Genomic DNA, 15498 nt, shown 5'->3' with positions numbered 1-15498 from the left:
CCCCCGACAAGTTCTTGATTTGGGTAGCAAAGGTTAAGTTCTCTTAAAACCAAACACCCAGTTTTTTTACAGCAGTGTCTGGCATATAGGGCAGGGGAAACTCCGCCGGCCATAATAACTCTCTAAAGTTAGGCGGAAATTTACCATACAGAAGTAATTCGGATTTCTCCTCATTATACTTCAATTGGGCCTGGGCCAACCAGCGAAATATTGAAAGCAGGCAGTTCTGGGCAGAACAAACCTCTGCATCATCGCCCTTCCAGGTAAACAGAAGCTATGGCAGAATAGGCAAGGAAGCTGCTTTATTGGCACCAAACGCACACAGTCTCAGTGGGATCGTTTCTGAGCTTCGAAGTTTTCAGTGTAGACGAAGTCTTGAGGACAAAATCTCCATCTATGCTGATGATATTTTACCCTGCGTCCAGTGGCATCAAGACATAGTTCTCGGTCTCCTGAAAATCCTATACATTTACAGAGATGCCTTGGGGCTCAAGGTGAAATGGGGAAAACACATTAGTCTCAAAAAAGGGAGGTGTACAAATGGCATCCATGGAAGCCGGACTTCAAGTGGCGGGTGATAGTCTTTACCCAGCAGAGATATTTGGAATTAAACGTATTACGCTACTACATAACATGAAGCAGGATTTCGAGGTGTGGGCATCCTTGACACATACTATAGCAGGCTAGGTAGCGTTGTTTAAGATGGTCTCTGTTCCTCATTTCCTCTATGTCCTCCAACATTATCGATACATTTTGCCCAACGCCGTTTTTTGCAAATTTGCAAGCCCAGACTGCCTCATTCGTGTGGGTGAGCAAGGCTCTCCGAGTTTCAATCGTCAATGTTGTTTGTTACCATATAACGTGGGATTAGACAGACGTTAAATTGTAGTATTGGGCCTCCCACCTGCTGCTTATTAATGACTGGATGTACCGTGATAGAGATGACCTAACTAACCGCCTGGAACTTGAGATCATCGACCCACACGGAGCTCTTAATTTGCTCTGTGGTGGGGCCTTGCCCCACTCATTGATCCCTGTCATGAGCCTTTCCATCCTTTTCTGGCATGCTGCACTAATATATATTCAATGACACAGTAAAATTAACAGCAGCATTGCCGCTGTGTTGGGGTACTCTGTTTTTAAAAACAGTGAAACTCGCTGGTTTTACTAGATGGGATTTAATACACCTTTCCACTCTTGCTCTGGCTCAGTGGGGGAGGGGGAGGTTCTCCACAAAAGGTAAGAGGTAAAGGGTTCCCAAATATCCCTGGGAAGAGATCTTAGTGGCTTAAGTTCCCAGAATGCAGAGTTGCTCATTGCAGTATGAAATATCGGTGAGTCATGCTTGGATCATTGGGGCCTTTGGTCTGCCACAGTGCACTGGGAGGCCTCCGGGTAACCACGCGCTCTACAAATGCACGTTCAATTCAATTCAATTCAATTCACTGCAACCCTGCCCATGGCTAGTAGAAGCATCATAGTGACAGGTCAGTGGGAATCGTGTGGCACTTCCTTCACATACCAAAGCAGCCCGGTTACTGGAGATAAGGGAATGAGTGTGTCAGTGACGTCCTACAACACGTGGAAATCTCGGTCCAGAAGGCTGGAACCCTGGGGCAGGACAAATCTAGGAGTATGAAATCAGCATGAGGTGTGTGGCAGTGCCGACAGTGAGAATCAGAGATGAGCCTCATCTGCAATAATTGTGTGGGTGTACGGTATAGACGATGTAGGAATTTAAAATGTATGAGGCGGAGCCAATAGTTGGGGGATAGCATTTCGAGTTGGCTGCAGCAAAAGGTCCTCTGGGCATCAGTCAAAGGAGCATCGAGATCGGAGTTCCAGGCTTCATGAACCTTCAGAACGAGTACTGGAAAGGACTGTTGCATATGAAAGTAGAGGCATGTTATCAGCTTGCGCTGTGATGCGTCAGTCTAGACATATTCTAGCGCAGTGAGTGTCTGCGGAGGAGCGGGGAAGGTTTCATGAATCATACGGCAGGTGGCTCGTAGCTGAAAATATAATAAAGTATCTAGTAGCGCGGAGGCAAATGAAGTTGTGGCCACCGGGAGAAGGAGAAAGTGGATGTTGGGATAGAGATCTGCAAAGGTATAAATACCAAGTGTGCCTGCGTGACCTATCGCTTCTTTGTCATGTGGTGGCGGGAGAAAGGGATGGTTAGCTACTGGAGCGGAAGGGGCATGCAGCATTGGAATACAATCCCGTTTCTTGAGCCCAACCCACGCCAAGCAAAAATACACTCTTTGAAGTGTCAATCTCAGACCCAGGTGGCTTGTATGGGAGGAACAAAGCCGTGGTAAGCGGCCAAGGGGCAGCCCTTTCTGGTTCAATTGCCACGTGCGGTTGAAACGGTGTGGGGCTGAACCCATAGTGTAAATGCTGGACTTGCGTGTATGGGGCATAAAGGTGCATGCCCGCTTGCGTTTGCGGTAGTGTGAGTAGCTCATATAGGGCTCGGGGTTGTCGTCCAGCCCATATCCGCGCATCAGGTTGGACTGTAGGCGTTTAAAAAACATTGATGGTAAGGGGTCCTGGGATATTTACGAATAGTTTAAGGAATTTGGGGAGCACAACAATTTTAGCCAAGGCGGTACGGCCAGCTATAGACAATGGTAGCCTAGACCACACCGGAACACGATCCTTCAGCCAGTCCATCCCTTGCCCGTAGTTAGCCTGCCACAGTTCTTTGGGGATGAACCCTCATTAATAATGGTTAAGTCGGATTTTAAGTCACAATTCTGAAAATGCCACTTATAGAGAGTTTGCATTTTTTCTTGTCCTAAACATTTTGTGCCTGTAGCACAAGTTACTACTTGTGTAACGATATATCTGTAAGAGACATTAGTTAGTGATAGATTCCTTACCTTAGAATATCCCCAGGCGTCAGACTGGATCCGGAAACTTTTGCGTAGCAGTACCCTTGCGCGTTGGTAGGCGTAGTCTGCGGTTCCGCGTTCGCCGTCGGCGTCGTGGGCGCCGTGATGACGTTGTCGGAGTACTTAGACGCCGCCTCCGCGTGCTGACGTCAGTTCTTAGACACAGCTTTTCCGCGCCAGAAGCGCAGAGCCATGCCAAAAACCAACAGTGGTGCCATGAAACTAGGGCCCTGAAAGGGGATGACCTTAACCCTAGATATCGGTTCGCAGAACGGGGAGGATGGGTGGGTCGGTAAGGAATCTATCACTAACTAATGTCTCTTACAGATATATCGTTACACAAGTAGTAACTTGTGCATCTGAAAGAGACACGTTAGTGATAGATTCCTTACCTTAGAATAGATACCCCAGCAATACCAACCCCGTGGTGGTGGGTCTGCGAACCAATAATCACACCAGAAAGTCCTGGAGGACGGAACGGCCAAAGTAGCCATCCCTCCGGACTTGACTGTCCAGGCAATAATGTCGTGCAAACGTGTGCAGCAAGGCCCACGTAGCCGCCTGGCAAATGTCCTGCAAGGACACACCTCGGCCCAAGACAGTTGTAGTGGCTGTGGCTCGAGTAGAATGAGCCCTCAGCCCAACAGGGGGTTCCTTCTTAGCCAAGGAGTAACACGCCTGGATGCACAAGATGATCCACCGGGAGATGGTCCGCTTGTGCACCGCTTTCCCTTTCTTAGCGCTGTCTGGGGCGAGCCCGCCTTCAACAACCAGTCGTCGAGGTAGGGGAAGACTGAGACCCCCAACCTGCGCAGATGAGCTGCGACCACCGCCATCACCTTCGTGAACACCCGTGGGGCGCTTGTAAGGCCGAAGGGGAGCACGGTAAACTGAAAGTACTCGTGGACTACCGTGAACCGCAGGTAACGCCGGTGGGCCGGCAGGACGGGGATGTGGAAATACGCGTCCTGCAAGTCCAACGCTACCATCCAGTCTCCTGGGTCTAGGGCAGCTAAAACCTGAGCCAGAGTCAGCATTTTGAACTTCTCCTTCTGGAGGAAGCCGTTGACGTTCCTTAGATCCAAGATAGGGCGTAGGCCCCCTTTGCCCTTCTTGGGTACCAGAAAGTAGTGGGAGTAGCAACCACGTCCTACTTCTGGCCCAGGAACGCGCTCAATGGCCCCCTTGGCCAAGAGGGCCGAAACTTCCTCCTGCAGGAGCCGCAAGTGATCCCCGATACGCGGTGGTGTTGCGGTGGCATGGCTTGAGGGGTCGTCTCGAAGGGGAGGGAGTAGCCCCTCCGGACGATCTGCAGCACCCACCTGTCCGAAGTGACAGTGCGCCAGTGAGAGTGGTGATGGCGAACCCTGCCTCCCACTGGCGTCACATGGGCCGGAAAGCATGAACTAGGAGGGTTTAGAGGTGGATGCTGCGGGGGAAGGTGTCGACTGACCTCGCCTGTTTCCCCGACCACCTCCGCAGCGGTTTCCACGGCCGCCGCGCTGGACGACAGTCTGCGGCGAGTGGCTGGCGGCACGTGTGGGGAAACCCATTCCTTGGCCACAAAAGGAGCGAAAGGAACCCGTTTGCTGGCGCGGGGCCGAGGGGCCCAAGGACTTGGCCATAGCCCTGGAGTCCTTAAAGCGCTCAAGCACGTGGTCCGCTTTGTCGCCAAAGAGGCGACGGCCATCGAACGGCATGTCCATCAGAGTGTTCTGGACATCAGCCGAAAAATTGGCGGATCTCAGCCAGGCGTGGCGTCTTACCGCCACCGTCGTAGCCATTGCTCTGCCTAGCGAGTCGGTGGTATCCAGCCCACACCTGATCGAATATCTGGCTGCATCTCGGCCCTCCACAAGTCCTTGGCCGAGTTTGGCCCGTACCTCCAACGGGCACTTGGGCAGCAACTCCGCCACCGTCTCCCACAGAGAGTGGGTGTAGCAGCCCAAGAGGCATGCGGTGTTGGAAGACCGCAGTCCCAGACAAAGGGAGGAGAATATCTTTTTACCATAATTCTCATACCTCTTGGATTCCCTGTCGGGCGGAGCCGGCGGGAATGCGGTCTGGGAGTTGGAGGCCTGGATGACCAGACTCTCGGGGGTGGGGTGGGAGGACGGGAAACATGGGTCGCCCGGAGCCGGGCGGGGGCGTCTGGCCACGTTCCCATCTACGGGCGAACCGTAGCGGGCCTGGACCAAGTGCCCAAAAGAACGTCGGTCAAGGCCTCATTAAAGGGCAGCAGAGGCTCAACTGAGCATGACTGCGGTTTAAGGACCTCTGTGAGCAGGTTAGTCCTCACGGCCGCGACGGGGAGCTGAAGGCCCAACGCTGTTCCCTGCGGCGCCGGGCCCGAGGGCACCAGCGGTGTCGGGATCGTGGGGCCTTGCGGCGCTAGGCCCAAAGGTGCCGGCAGCGTCGGGGCTGAAGCACCCGACGGCATCGGGGTCGAAGCCCCCGACCCACTAGGGCCCCCAGACGGGTCCGCTGGGCCCGGAGGCGCCGCGGAGCCCGTCGGAGGAGAAAGGGACCTCACGGCCATGAGGAAGCGCTCAATCTCCTCCGGCGTCGCGTTCAGCCCAGGGACCGGAGGGTATGGGAACGGACGCGACGCCCGCGACTCCCGAGGAGCCGCGTGGGCGGTGTCACCCGAACCCCCGGCCGCATTGCGCGAGCGTCGGGGGGAGTCAGAAGAGCGATGATGCCTCTTCGACTTCTTGTGTTTCTTACCTGACGACTTGGACCCGGAGGAGTGGTGCCGACTCCCGGAGCTGTGACGGCTCCGTCCCCGCGACCTGTCCCTCGACCTCCCGTGGGACCGGGACCGGGACCTCACGCGGCGCGGGGCCGACTGCCGGAGTTCGAGCCGCCTGCGGGACTGCTCCCGCCTGGCTTTCCTCGAAAGGGCACGACAGTCGGGGCAGGCCTCGTCGTCATGGTCGACGCCCAGACACGTCAGGCACAGGCGGTGAGGATCCGTGACCGACATGGTGCAGTCGCAATCGTCACAATGCTTGAAGCCAGGCATCCCTACGGCACCGATCGGAGTCGCAAGACTTCGAAAAGGATAAAAAATGATCACCAAAAAGTTAGTCAAAAATTGACTGGGTTACTACTTTTTCCAGATCTGCGCTGGCTGGCGCGGAAAAAAGTACTCCGACGACATCATCACGGGGCCCACGACGCCGACGACGGACGCGGAGCCGCATACGATGCCTACCGACGCGCAAGGGTACTGCTACGCAAAAGTTTCTGGATCCAGTCTGATACCTGGGGATATTCTAAGGTAAGGAATCTATCACTAACGTGTCTCTTTCAGATTCCTGGTTCACATCACTATGTGTAGCTGGCACTTGATTTTTGTGTGTTGCTACCAGGCAGTGAGACAAAGGGGGATGAAGTGTTGGCAGAATGGCGCATCTCTGACCTGATAAGGGGGGAGGAGCTGTCATATATCACATATGCACATGACAAAGGTTCTGCCCCAGCATACTCACAAAGGGTTTGACACTAGTCTTTTGTGCCCCCAGACAAGCTGGGGGCAGGGAGGTGGGAAATTCCAAATACCTCTGGGGGTGGAAATCTCCATTACCTTCCCCTGCTTCAATGCTGCAACCAAGTATTAATATTGGACCCCCTAATCCAAGCCTTCAATACGCCTCTGGAACTGTGAAGCCTCAGAAGGACTCCTGTGTTGCTCTGCTGCAAAAAGGACGGCTACTTTGCTGCCTGAGTGAAAGGGACTGGACCAGCCTCTTGAACCCAGGCCTAATAGAGAGACTCCCAGGGTTAGTTGTCTCTGCCTCCTGATCGCAGCCTCATGGACAGAAAAGGCTCCAAACACCTTGAAACCAGCACTTGGACTCTGCCTACTGTTAATCTTGCCCCACAAGTAGTGACACCCCAGGCCTGGACCCTTGGACATGGGCCTGAATATGCCCTGTGGGTCCAGCTGTGGTCCAAGCAGAACCGATGCAGTGCAACGCATTGCAGCTCTGCATCAGAACCACTGCTGTGTGACGCCTCCTTGACACAGGACCTCTCATTGCAGCCTCGCAACTCTTTGGAACCATCTCTGTGCAACGCACTCTCAACAGAGGATATCACACCACAGGCCCAGAGCTCCCGAAATCGCCCTTGTGCGATGCATCTTCAATGCAGGACCTCACGTCACAGCCCATCGGCACTGCTGCTGCATGATAAATCATCCTCTATGCGGTATCTTGCAACGCTCCACAACCCAAATTTAAGGTACTTCGTTCAGCTGGCCTAGCATAGTCTCTGTATCCAACACAGGCTTCATTGCGGTCAGCCTGAACTTGTGACTTTGTCGTGGTTTGGTGCGACCACATTACCACAGTTGCCGCTTTGTACATTTAGGCACTATTTTTACTTACATCTTTAAAATTGCATATCTCCGGTTCTACAAATGAGATTTTTGTCATTTTGATCTCAAATAATTTATGGCATGTTACTTTGTTTTTCTAGATTGGTGTGGGATTTTTCTTGTGTGATGTGCTTACTTTATTACTGTTTAAAGTGCTACATAAGTACTTTACATATTGCCTCTAAGTTAAGCCTGACTGTTTCTGTGCAAAGCTACCAAAGAGTTTAGCACAGGATTTGGGGTTGCTTGTGGCTTTTCCATGACAGGAATTGTGGTTGCTACTTGAGTAAGGTTTCACCCCCCAACCAGTAACTCAATTTCCTACAGTCCCTTAAACATCACATGAATTCTGACTTGAAAAATAAAATTTATATGATCATCTGTCTGTCTGGTCTTAAATACATAGAAATGACGGCGCTTAAGGTCCGGACAAGGAAAAATGAACACAGGATCACGATAAGATGTAAGAAAACCCTTACAAAACTGATAAGGCATTTTTTAGTGAAGACCATTTTGAGAACGATTTATCATTATAAATCGTTCTTAGAATGGTCTTCGCCAAAATATACCCATCGGATAGCTGTACTTGACCATTATCGATAATCTGCCCCCAAATGCTGGCAATTTGGGGCTGAAAATGTTCCATTTTGAACAGCTATGGATTTACCGTCTAAAACACTTGAGCCTGAGCCTCTGTGGTGATATCCAATGGACCCAGCTCATGACGGGCATATGCCATATCTAAGACTTCTTACCTTTTTCCCACCTGGTTGGATTTCCCCTTTCTGAATTTTATCTACATATTGGTTATTCTGTGCTCTAATATAGGGACATATTCAAGCAAGAACTCAAGAAATACTGCAGGTTCTGACTGGTAAAAAACTCATTCATTAAGTGAGCGCTTTCACTTTTAACAATATTATATGTAAAAAAAAAAAGTCCAGAAAAAATAATACATGAATGACAGATGAACTCCTGCTAGATCAGTACCCAAATAACTTTTGAATGTTGCTTGACACGATGTTATCTGGCAAAAAATTTACAAATATCACAGAAAAAGTATACTAAGGTCATGTCGAGGACCTTTAATTCATGGTATTACTAGACAATTGTGGCTTTTTTTAAACCATAAACAATTTTTCCTAAAAATAAAGAAATTTTTGAAAGATTAGATTTTAATATTTTCCATGGAATTAAAATGCTGTTAGTCACATCACAGTTAATCTGATTATTTCATATGCTCCTGAGACATCGCAGACTGGGGACTATGTTTCCAGCAGCGGCGGGTGTTGCCTTCATACATATTACAGCAATGACATCACAGCACCACACAAATGTCGTGATGTTACTACACCCCAGGGACACTGGCCACCACGGATGAAATACAGGATGCCTGAACGATACAACCGGCAAATGGGGCAAAGCATAGGTGTACATACAGGCACATCCCCTCGATGAAGCAAGAAACACTTTGGAATCTGGTACTCAGCAGGATGATCAGGGGCAGGTCCTGCTGAGTGTAGGTCTTAGGCTGTGAGGTGCTCTTGGCCAATATACAGCAATTTCCTGGTTAGGTTTGCCTGTCCACTTTTAGTTTTGTGTAGTAAGCCTGTAACCAAAACATTTATGGAGGCTTGAGTCCGTTCTATAGTCATGGTCCTATAAACAAGCCAAATGAGTATGCACAAATTCATTTTGGGGGGCATAACTGTCTAAAACTACCATTCCATACTAGACACAGATACTGCGATTCCCAAAAAGGTAGCAAGATGTGTAAGAGAGGAAACACACAAGCATGTTCACAAGTGGAGTGTTTTACTGCAGTGAAGTTTGGCACATTGTTCTCGATCTCACAATGTTAACAAACTGAGATGTGGAGTTTAACTAGGGGCTTGTGATCATGCAACAAGTGCACCTGAAATATGCAGTTTCCACGCCTCTGGGGTAAGTGCTTATTAATCTTAACGGATTAACTAATTCTCATGACTTTAGTCTTTAATCCCTCCCACGCTCATGACCAGTTCAGCTCGTCATGAGCCACGGTTCCGTGTGCTCATGACGAGCTGAGCTCGTCATGACCATAGGAACGCTCACACGCGGGGCTAATTCCCCTGCTGTACTGGGCGTTCTAAGGAACGGGCGTGGTCATGACGAGCTCAGCTCGTCATGAGCACACGAGAACCGAGGCTCATGACGAGCTGAGCTCGTCATGAGCATGGGGGCGCTGTGCGCGCCCCCCCCCGGCACAGCGGGGGAATTGGGCTGCAGTGAAGGGGTTAATATAACTACTCTTGTAGTTGCCGTTCAGAGAGAAACAAAAGGAAAGGTCTGAGACCAATAGGTCTCATGGTGGCGCACTGCACAAATGTGTAGGGATTATATATATTTTTTTATTATTGTGGGTCTGGTGTCTTAGAGGACTAATGCATCCACTGTAGGGGCTTGTATTCCCGATGGGTCCACTCAACCTTTCATTCTTCTGAGTTCGATAAAATGAGTACCATTGAGTTGGGTAACAATAAACATCTGTTATTCAGCGCCAAAATACCCTTTGGGGTGAATGTACGTGTTACCAATACACTTGTTATGTTAGGGATTATAGAAGCCCTGACGAAGACCAGAGGCCCGTATGGGCTTTTAACACAGCCGAAGCATATTGGCACAATTTTCTGGGTAGATGAGTCATTGTATTTCATCACAGATGACATATATGGATTTTTAATCATATCTGGGGTACCAGACGGTAAAGGAGATTCCCTTGGGTATACTGCAAGATACTTTTATGACGTATTTGGATCCCTACTATAATCCAGTCTGTATTTATTCAAGAACTCTCACCACTTGTTGAGTCCACCAAGGTGGTATTTACCTACAGAGGTATGGCAAAACCTCTCTAATGAAGCATGCCACAATAAGTTGTGGGTGAAGCGATTTCTCCAAAATCTTTAGGATTCCTGCAAGTTTCAACAGAGCCTCTTAATTAAGGCCTTGGCATCTGCTGTGTGAATATTTTGATGTAAGGAGGTTATGCCTTTGTTTAACACTCCTTCACTCCATATGTGGGCCCCCTGGCCACCCACTCCACCATTCTTTGCGCCTTCCTTTTCCTTCCTAACAGAAGCCTGTTCGTCAGCGCTGCTCTGACAGGCTCTCACTGCTAGAATATCATAGCAGTGAATTACTGAGTTTGGAATCCAGGTACCCACCTTAATGGGAAGAGCTAAACATAACAATGCAATAAACAAACCTACAAGCCCCAGAATGCAATGGAAACCATGGACTGCCCCATCTTGTCACACATGGACCAGGGAAACATGGAAAGGCTGTCTAAGTGTCTGAAAGATGTCGAGAAAATGTACAAAATATCAGCAATGAAAATGCATAACGTACCGCTTCTTCCCATCCTGTTGGAATAGAGAGCTCCACTGCCTTGTCATCTTCTACTATATGTTTCTCGCTAACATCTAGAAGAGCATAGACAAGATTCTCTTCCCTTTCATTCCAGTTTGGGTAATAATCCTGCCACTGGATTTCTTGAGTCTCTTCAGTTTCTATGTCACTGTCCGGATCCAATTCTCCTTCATTGGTGGATAACATTATGGTTCCTTCTCCTTACAGCTTATGACTTACATTCTACAATTAAAACTCTACAAAGATAAAAAAAGGAACAATGAAGTTGATTGTACTGCATGCAAGTTAGGAATGTGAGATGAAACTTTAGATGCATGTATAAAAATAAGTCTTCTAGAATCCTGAAAATGCAGCAGTCATATTTACTATTTCTTTATATTTAAATGTGTCTTCTTTCAGAGAAATAAATAATCATACAGCTCAAACTTTAATATACATTCTCAAAAATACATTAACCTCTTCAGTCATTTTTTTCTAAAGTGTTAATTTGCCTTTTTGACATTAAATATCAAGTTTGATTATGGTTGTTGGTAGTTACACGTTTACATTCAAGATTTGTTGGCTACATTGCATAACATAAACTTAATAAATGTGTACTGAAACATATTGGATTGTGCATAGTCAGTGTAAAATTGTATCAGATAAGGTTTTGCTGGGTTGCTGAACATGTATGTGTGCTTTAGGTTATTCGAGATCAGTTAGACAGCTTATGTCAAGCGTGTGTTTGGCACCATTGTTGTATCTTGACCGTAGGCCTACTTGTTCACCCTCACAATATGTCGACCTAGTGTGTCTCATCACGTATGTCTATCATCATTTTTCTTAGTCCAATTTAAAAGTATCAGATCCAACTCTGTCCTATTTGGTCTAATTAATTTTCCACTGAGCTGAATGTGAAGCATTCTTAGTCTTCCATATCAAGTCAATTTGCTATTTGGCAAGTAGTAGTAGCAGGTCGACAAATATGTTTTCTGTTTTCTGTTTGGGTCTACCCACTGGTCCCAGTATGTAGACTCTTAGTGCACACAATACTGTATTGCCCATTACGTGTCTAATATATCCTGATATCTCAGTTCAGTAGTTCACCTTGGATGGAAAAAGCATGTGCACAAAATCTTTGTTGTTAGCCAACATATCTGGTATCTGAAATGAAATGAAATGAAAGCAAATTTATAACGCGCGTACTCAGCCCAATGGGCATCAAGGCGCCTAACCAAAATGTTTGCATGACCAGAGAGCTAATTACTAGTAGGCTTTCCTGAAACACCATGTTTTGAGGGCCTTTTTGAAGAGGGGCAGTGAGGATAAGGACTTAAGCTCCAAGGGGAGTGCATTCCAAAGACGAGGGGCAACTGTAGTGACCTTGACCAATGAGAATATCCTAAACTGTAATGTCCTGTTCTTCCATGCCTATCGGCTAGGAATGCATTAACATAACATTTTAACATCACCCCAACCATATCTTCTTCAATGACCTTTTAATGTAATTTATATTCCTGCATGCATCAGTGTTGTAAATTTAAAACTGGTTCTGCATACCAGGTTCTAAAAACTTGCTTTGCCACATGACCAAAATTGTGTGATTCTTGCCAAATCACTTTATCTCTCTGTTCATTAAACTGTAATCATGTGTAATGCTATAAACCAGTTCTACAGTTTCATTTGCAACAAACATCATGTTTTCTGTTATTTGATTGCTACCTGATCTAACAAAAACAATACTGTTGTATCCAGAGATACCCCTGTTGCATTAAGGATGTCTTCTGTAAGGCCCTCCACTGCTCTTGGGAGGTGGAAAGCTCTGTTACCAGACACAAGATAATATTTTATATAGTGCGGAAGAAATGTTTGAAGCTTAATGGAGCTCCCATGGCAAATAAAGAAGCAGGGTTGATATTTTATAAAATGACCTTGTAGTGTAGTTCCTATATTCCCAATAGGCTATGCGCATTGGAATAATATATCCTATAGATATGATGTAGGACTTAGGTCAGTAGGTCTCTATCGAATAAACTAAACTTAATAGTGAGTGCCAGCTAGCTCAGAGGTCACTAGAAACTTGCTCAAATTCACAAGAAGAGATTCGTTTTTGACAACCGCATAAACATGACAACTTTGTTTCCCTTGGACTGGAATAACTATCTTCAGAGTCGTGGAAACAATATATAAGTATTTCACTCAGTCAATTATGCATGCTTCGTTTCTACAGAGGGTGCACAGAAATAGAGAGACAGGCGTTTCAATAAAAAGGTTTATTGAACAGTCTTCTTTCTCATCCAAGAGAGATGAACTGCTACAATCGTTAGGCAGAATGCAAAGTATAACGCGTACAGCGTAAACAGTAATACAAAATAATACTGCAAGAGCATTGTATGGTTTCTAAGCCATATAAAAATATATACATAAATAACACAGGCTAAAATACTCAGCTGGTGCTTCTAAAATACGCCTTCCCCAGGTCTAGTACGAGGGAAGAAGTAGGCATTTTTTTTAGCATAGGTTTAGTTTTGCCAAGAATTTGCCAAAGGTTTTCCTAGGTTCTAATCAGCTCCATACCATAGAATGAAGGAGGTCTGGTATCTCTGTCTCGGGACTCGATTTCCCAACACCCCGCAAGGGGAGTCAGAAACACTGGAGCTGGATTTCTCGGCAGAGGAGGGCAGTTTCCTGTTCAGTGCGTCAGCTGGAGAGTCGGCTTCCTTCGGCACTGATGTAGCGAGCTGCGTCGGGCAAGTAGGTCGTCGAACTGCACCGAACCACCGTACTTTGCTATAGCAAGTGAAGGTATATATATACCTTGAAGGTGTTTTGGAATGCCATGTTTGACGTAGAGTCGGGCATATGAACGTCATAAATGATTCCCTAGGGAATAGTTGTTCGTTGTAAAGTAACTGAGTTCTTGGAGAAATCAATATTCAAGCAAGGGGAAGTCCCTAACGGCTTAAGCTTGTTTTTCAAGAAATCGTTGTGACGTTTGGTGAACGGATGGAAGTAGCCATGCCTGTATTTGGATTGCATGGGCTTTGCCTAAATAAGGGCTTGATTTCTATGTCTATATATCGCAGACCCAGTGTAGGCTTATACTCTGAGAAAGGGGGGAACCGCTTAGTGCGTTTTCACAGTTTTTACCACTAAGAAACACTTCACGACCACCACTCCAACATCTGTAAGTGTATGGTAATTCCCAGGATGTCTTGATGTATTCTTTACCCAACCTTTCATATGTGCTTGCTGGTATATGTTTTAGGCAATACTGAAAATGGAAAATTCTAACAGGCAGAGTGATCGTTCCATGTATAATCCATTCAGTGGCTGGCTTTTCAGCAACTGTAAATGGCAATCTTTCCAGTTTTTCAGTGCTTAGCACCGTATAGTCTGCTCCCCTTTGTGCCAATTCGATCTGTTTATCAGTAAGATTGAATTCTGAAAACAGTGACGTAGTATTGATTAAATGCCAAGGCACATAGCCTGAACAAAGGTTTTGCAGCGTCCAGCCTAATAGCATGATAGAACGTAATTGCGACTGACCATGTCTATGGCAGAAGACACTATGCTGTACAAAGAATATATCCTGGACGACAGAGTCATTAACCCATTGTCACCCACAGAGAGAGTTTTCTCTAAATTAATACGATCAATTTCTCGTATTCTTGCTGCAGTCTCTGCTTGCGTAATCTTCCATGCTTCATTATAAGCAGCATAGATACCGGCATATATAAAACGTTTATGACACAGTGTTTTTGGTCCTAGCAAGAATTCCCTAAGATCAGCGCCATCTTTAAGTAAAGATAAGTGTTGTTTAACATCCTTAAGTGTAGATCTATGTAGCCAATCAAGGCACAGCTTCCCTACACTGTATGTTGTTACTATTCCTGGATGCTGTCTCTGAACATATCTTGGATCTGGCCTAGTGAATGTGAAACCCTGTGTTTTTTTCAGGATCTATCTTGACAGTTGTTTGTGTCTCTGGGACAGATTACCCATTTTTTCCAATCTGGATCTGTTCTGTTGTGAAACAAAATAGTATGTACGTCGACCTCCCCCTCTGAAGTATTACTATCAGGTGTAGGTGTAGATATGGACGGACTGTTTAGGTCTTTTATCTTGGCTAACCCAAGACAAGACGACAGTTAGACAGTGTCATTCGAAACCATAATTTGCTCAGGGATGATACAGGCTTGAAACATAGCTTCTATATACCCTGGACCTGCCAATCTTTTGTGCCCAAGACAGCTTTTGTGTCAATGTTGTCTTTCCAAAAGTCGAAACCTAGTCTAGCCAAGTGGCGGCAGAATACATTTGTTTGGTATTTGCCAACATACTTTCAATCCTGTCTTGTTAACATTCTTAAAGTAAAATGATTCTGGATTGGATACCTTAAAACCTGAAAAGTATGGAATGGAAATTTTCCTACATATGTTTTTGAGCTACCCTCTGGTGGTGTAGGACAATGTTCCCATTGGTTATACATTAATACATTTCTAGGCATTGTTGAAAGAAATGGTGACAATAATGATTATAACAATACATTTGTTCATAATCTGATGAACCTTCTAATTATTCATGATTTGTAAAAACAGCAGACTTTTTTTTAATCTGACATCATATTATTAACAGTCTCAAAGTCCCAATCATCAGAAAAGGTACTAGATGAAACAAAGTCATTCAAGGAAATCTTGAACTGGTGTGGAATCTTCAACAGCTCAGCGGGGCCAAAAATGTCATAGTCAGTTCTGTCCCAAGCTATACCACCAGGTATAGGAACGGCTGTGATGTTCACTGTTGACAAGTCTCTTTGTTCACAAT

General features: G+C 46.4%; 1 protein-coding gene across 2 annotated transcripts in view; it reads right to left on the bottom strand.

The window, feature by feature from the left end:
• Nucleotides 1-15498, bottom strand: part of C12H16orf46 (chromosome 12 C16orf46 homolog) — a 105816-nt gene that overhangs the window by 21765 nt on the left and 68553 nt on the right. For both annotated transcript variants that reach the window (XM_086946441.1, XM_086946442.1), the window contains one exon: nucleotides 10672-10928. In XM_086946441.1, coding sequence (XP_086802567.1) covers nucleotides 10672-10878 — 207 coding nt within the window. In that variant the 5' untranslated portion in view covers nucleotides 10879-10928. The remainder of the gene's footprint in view (nucleotides 1-10671; nucleotides 10929-15498) is intronic.

The sequence above is a fragment of the Lissotriton vulgaris genome, chromosome 12 (assembly GCF_964263255.1).
Source record: "Lissotriton vulgaris chromosome 12, aLisVul1.2, whole genome shotgun sequence".
NCBI lineage: Eukaryota > Metazoa > Chordata > Amphibia > Caudata > Salamandridae > Lissotriton > Lissotriton vulgaris.
This window is presented reverse-complemented; position numbering and strand designations above follow the sequence as displayed.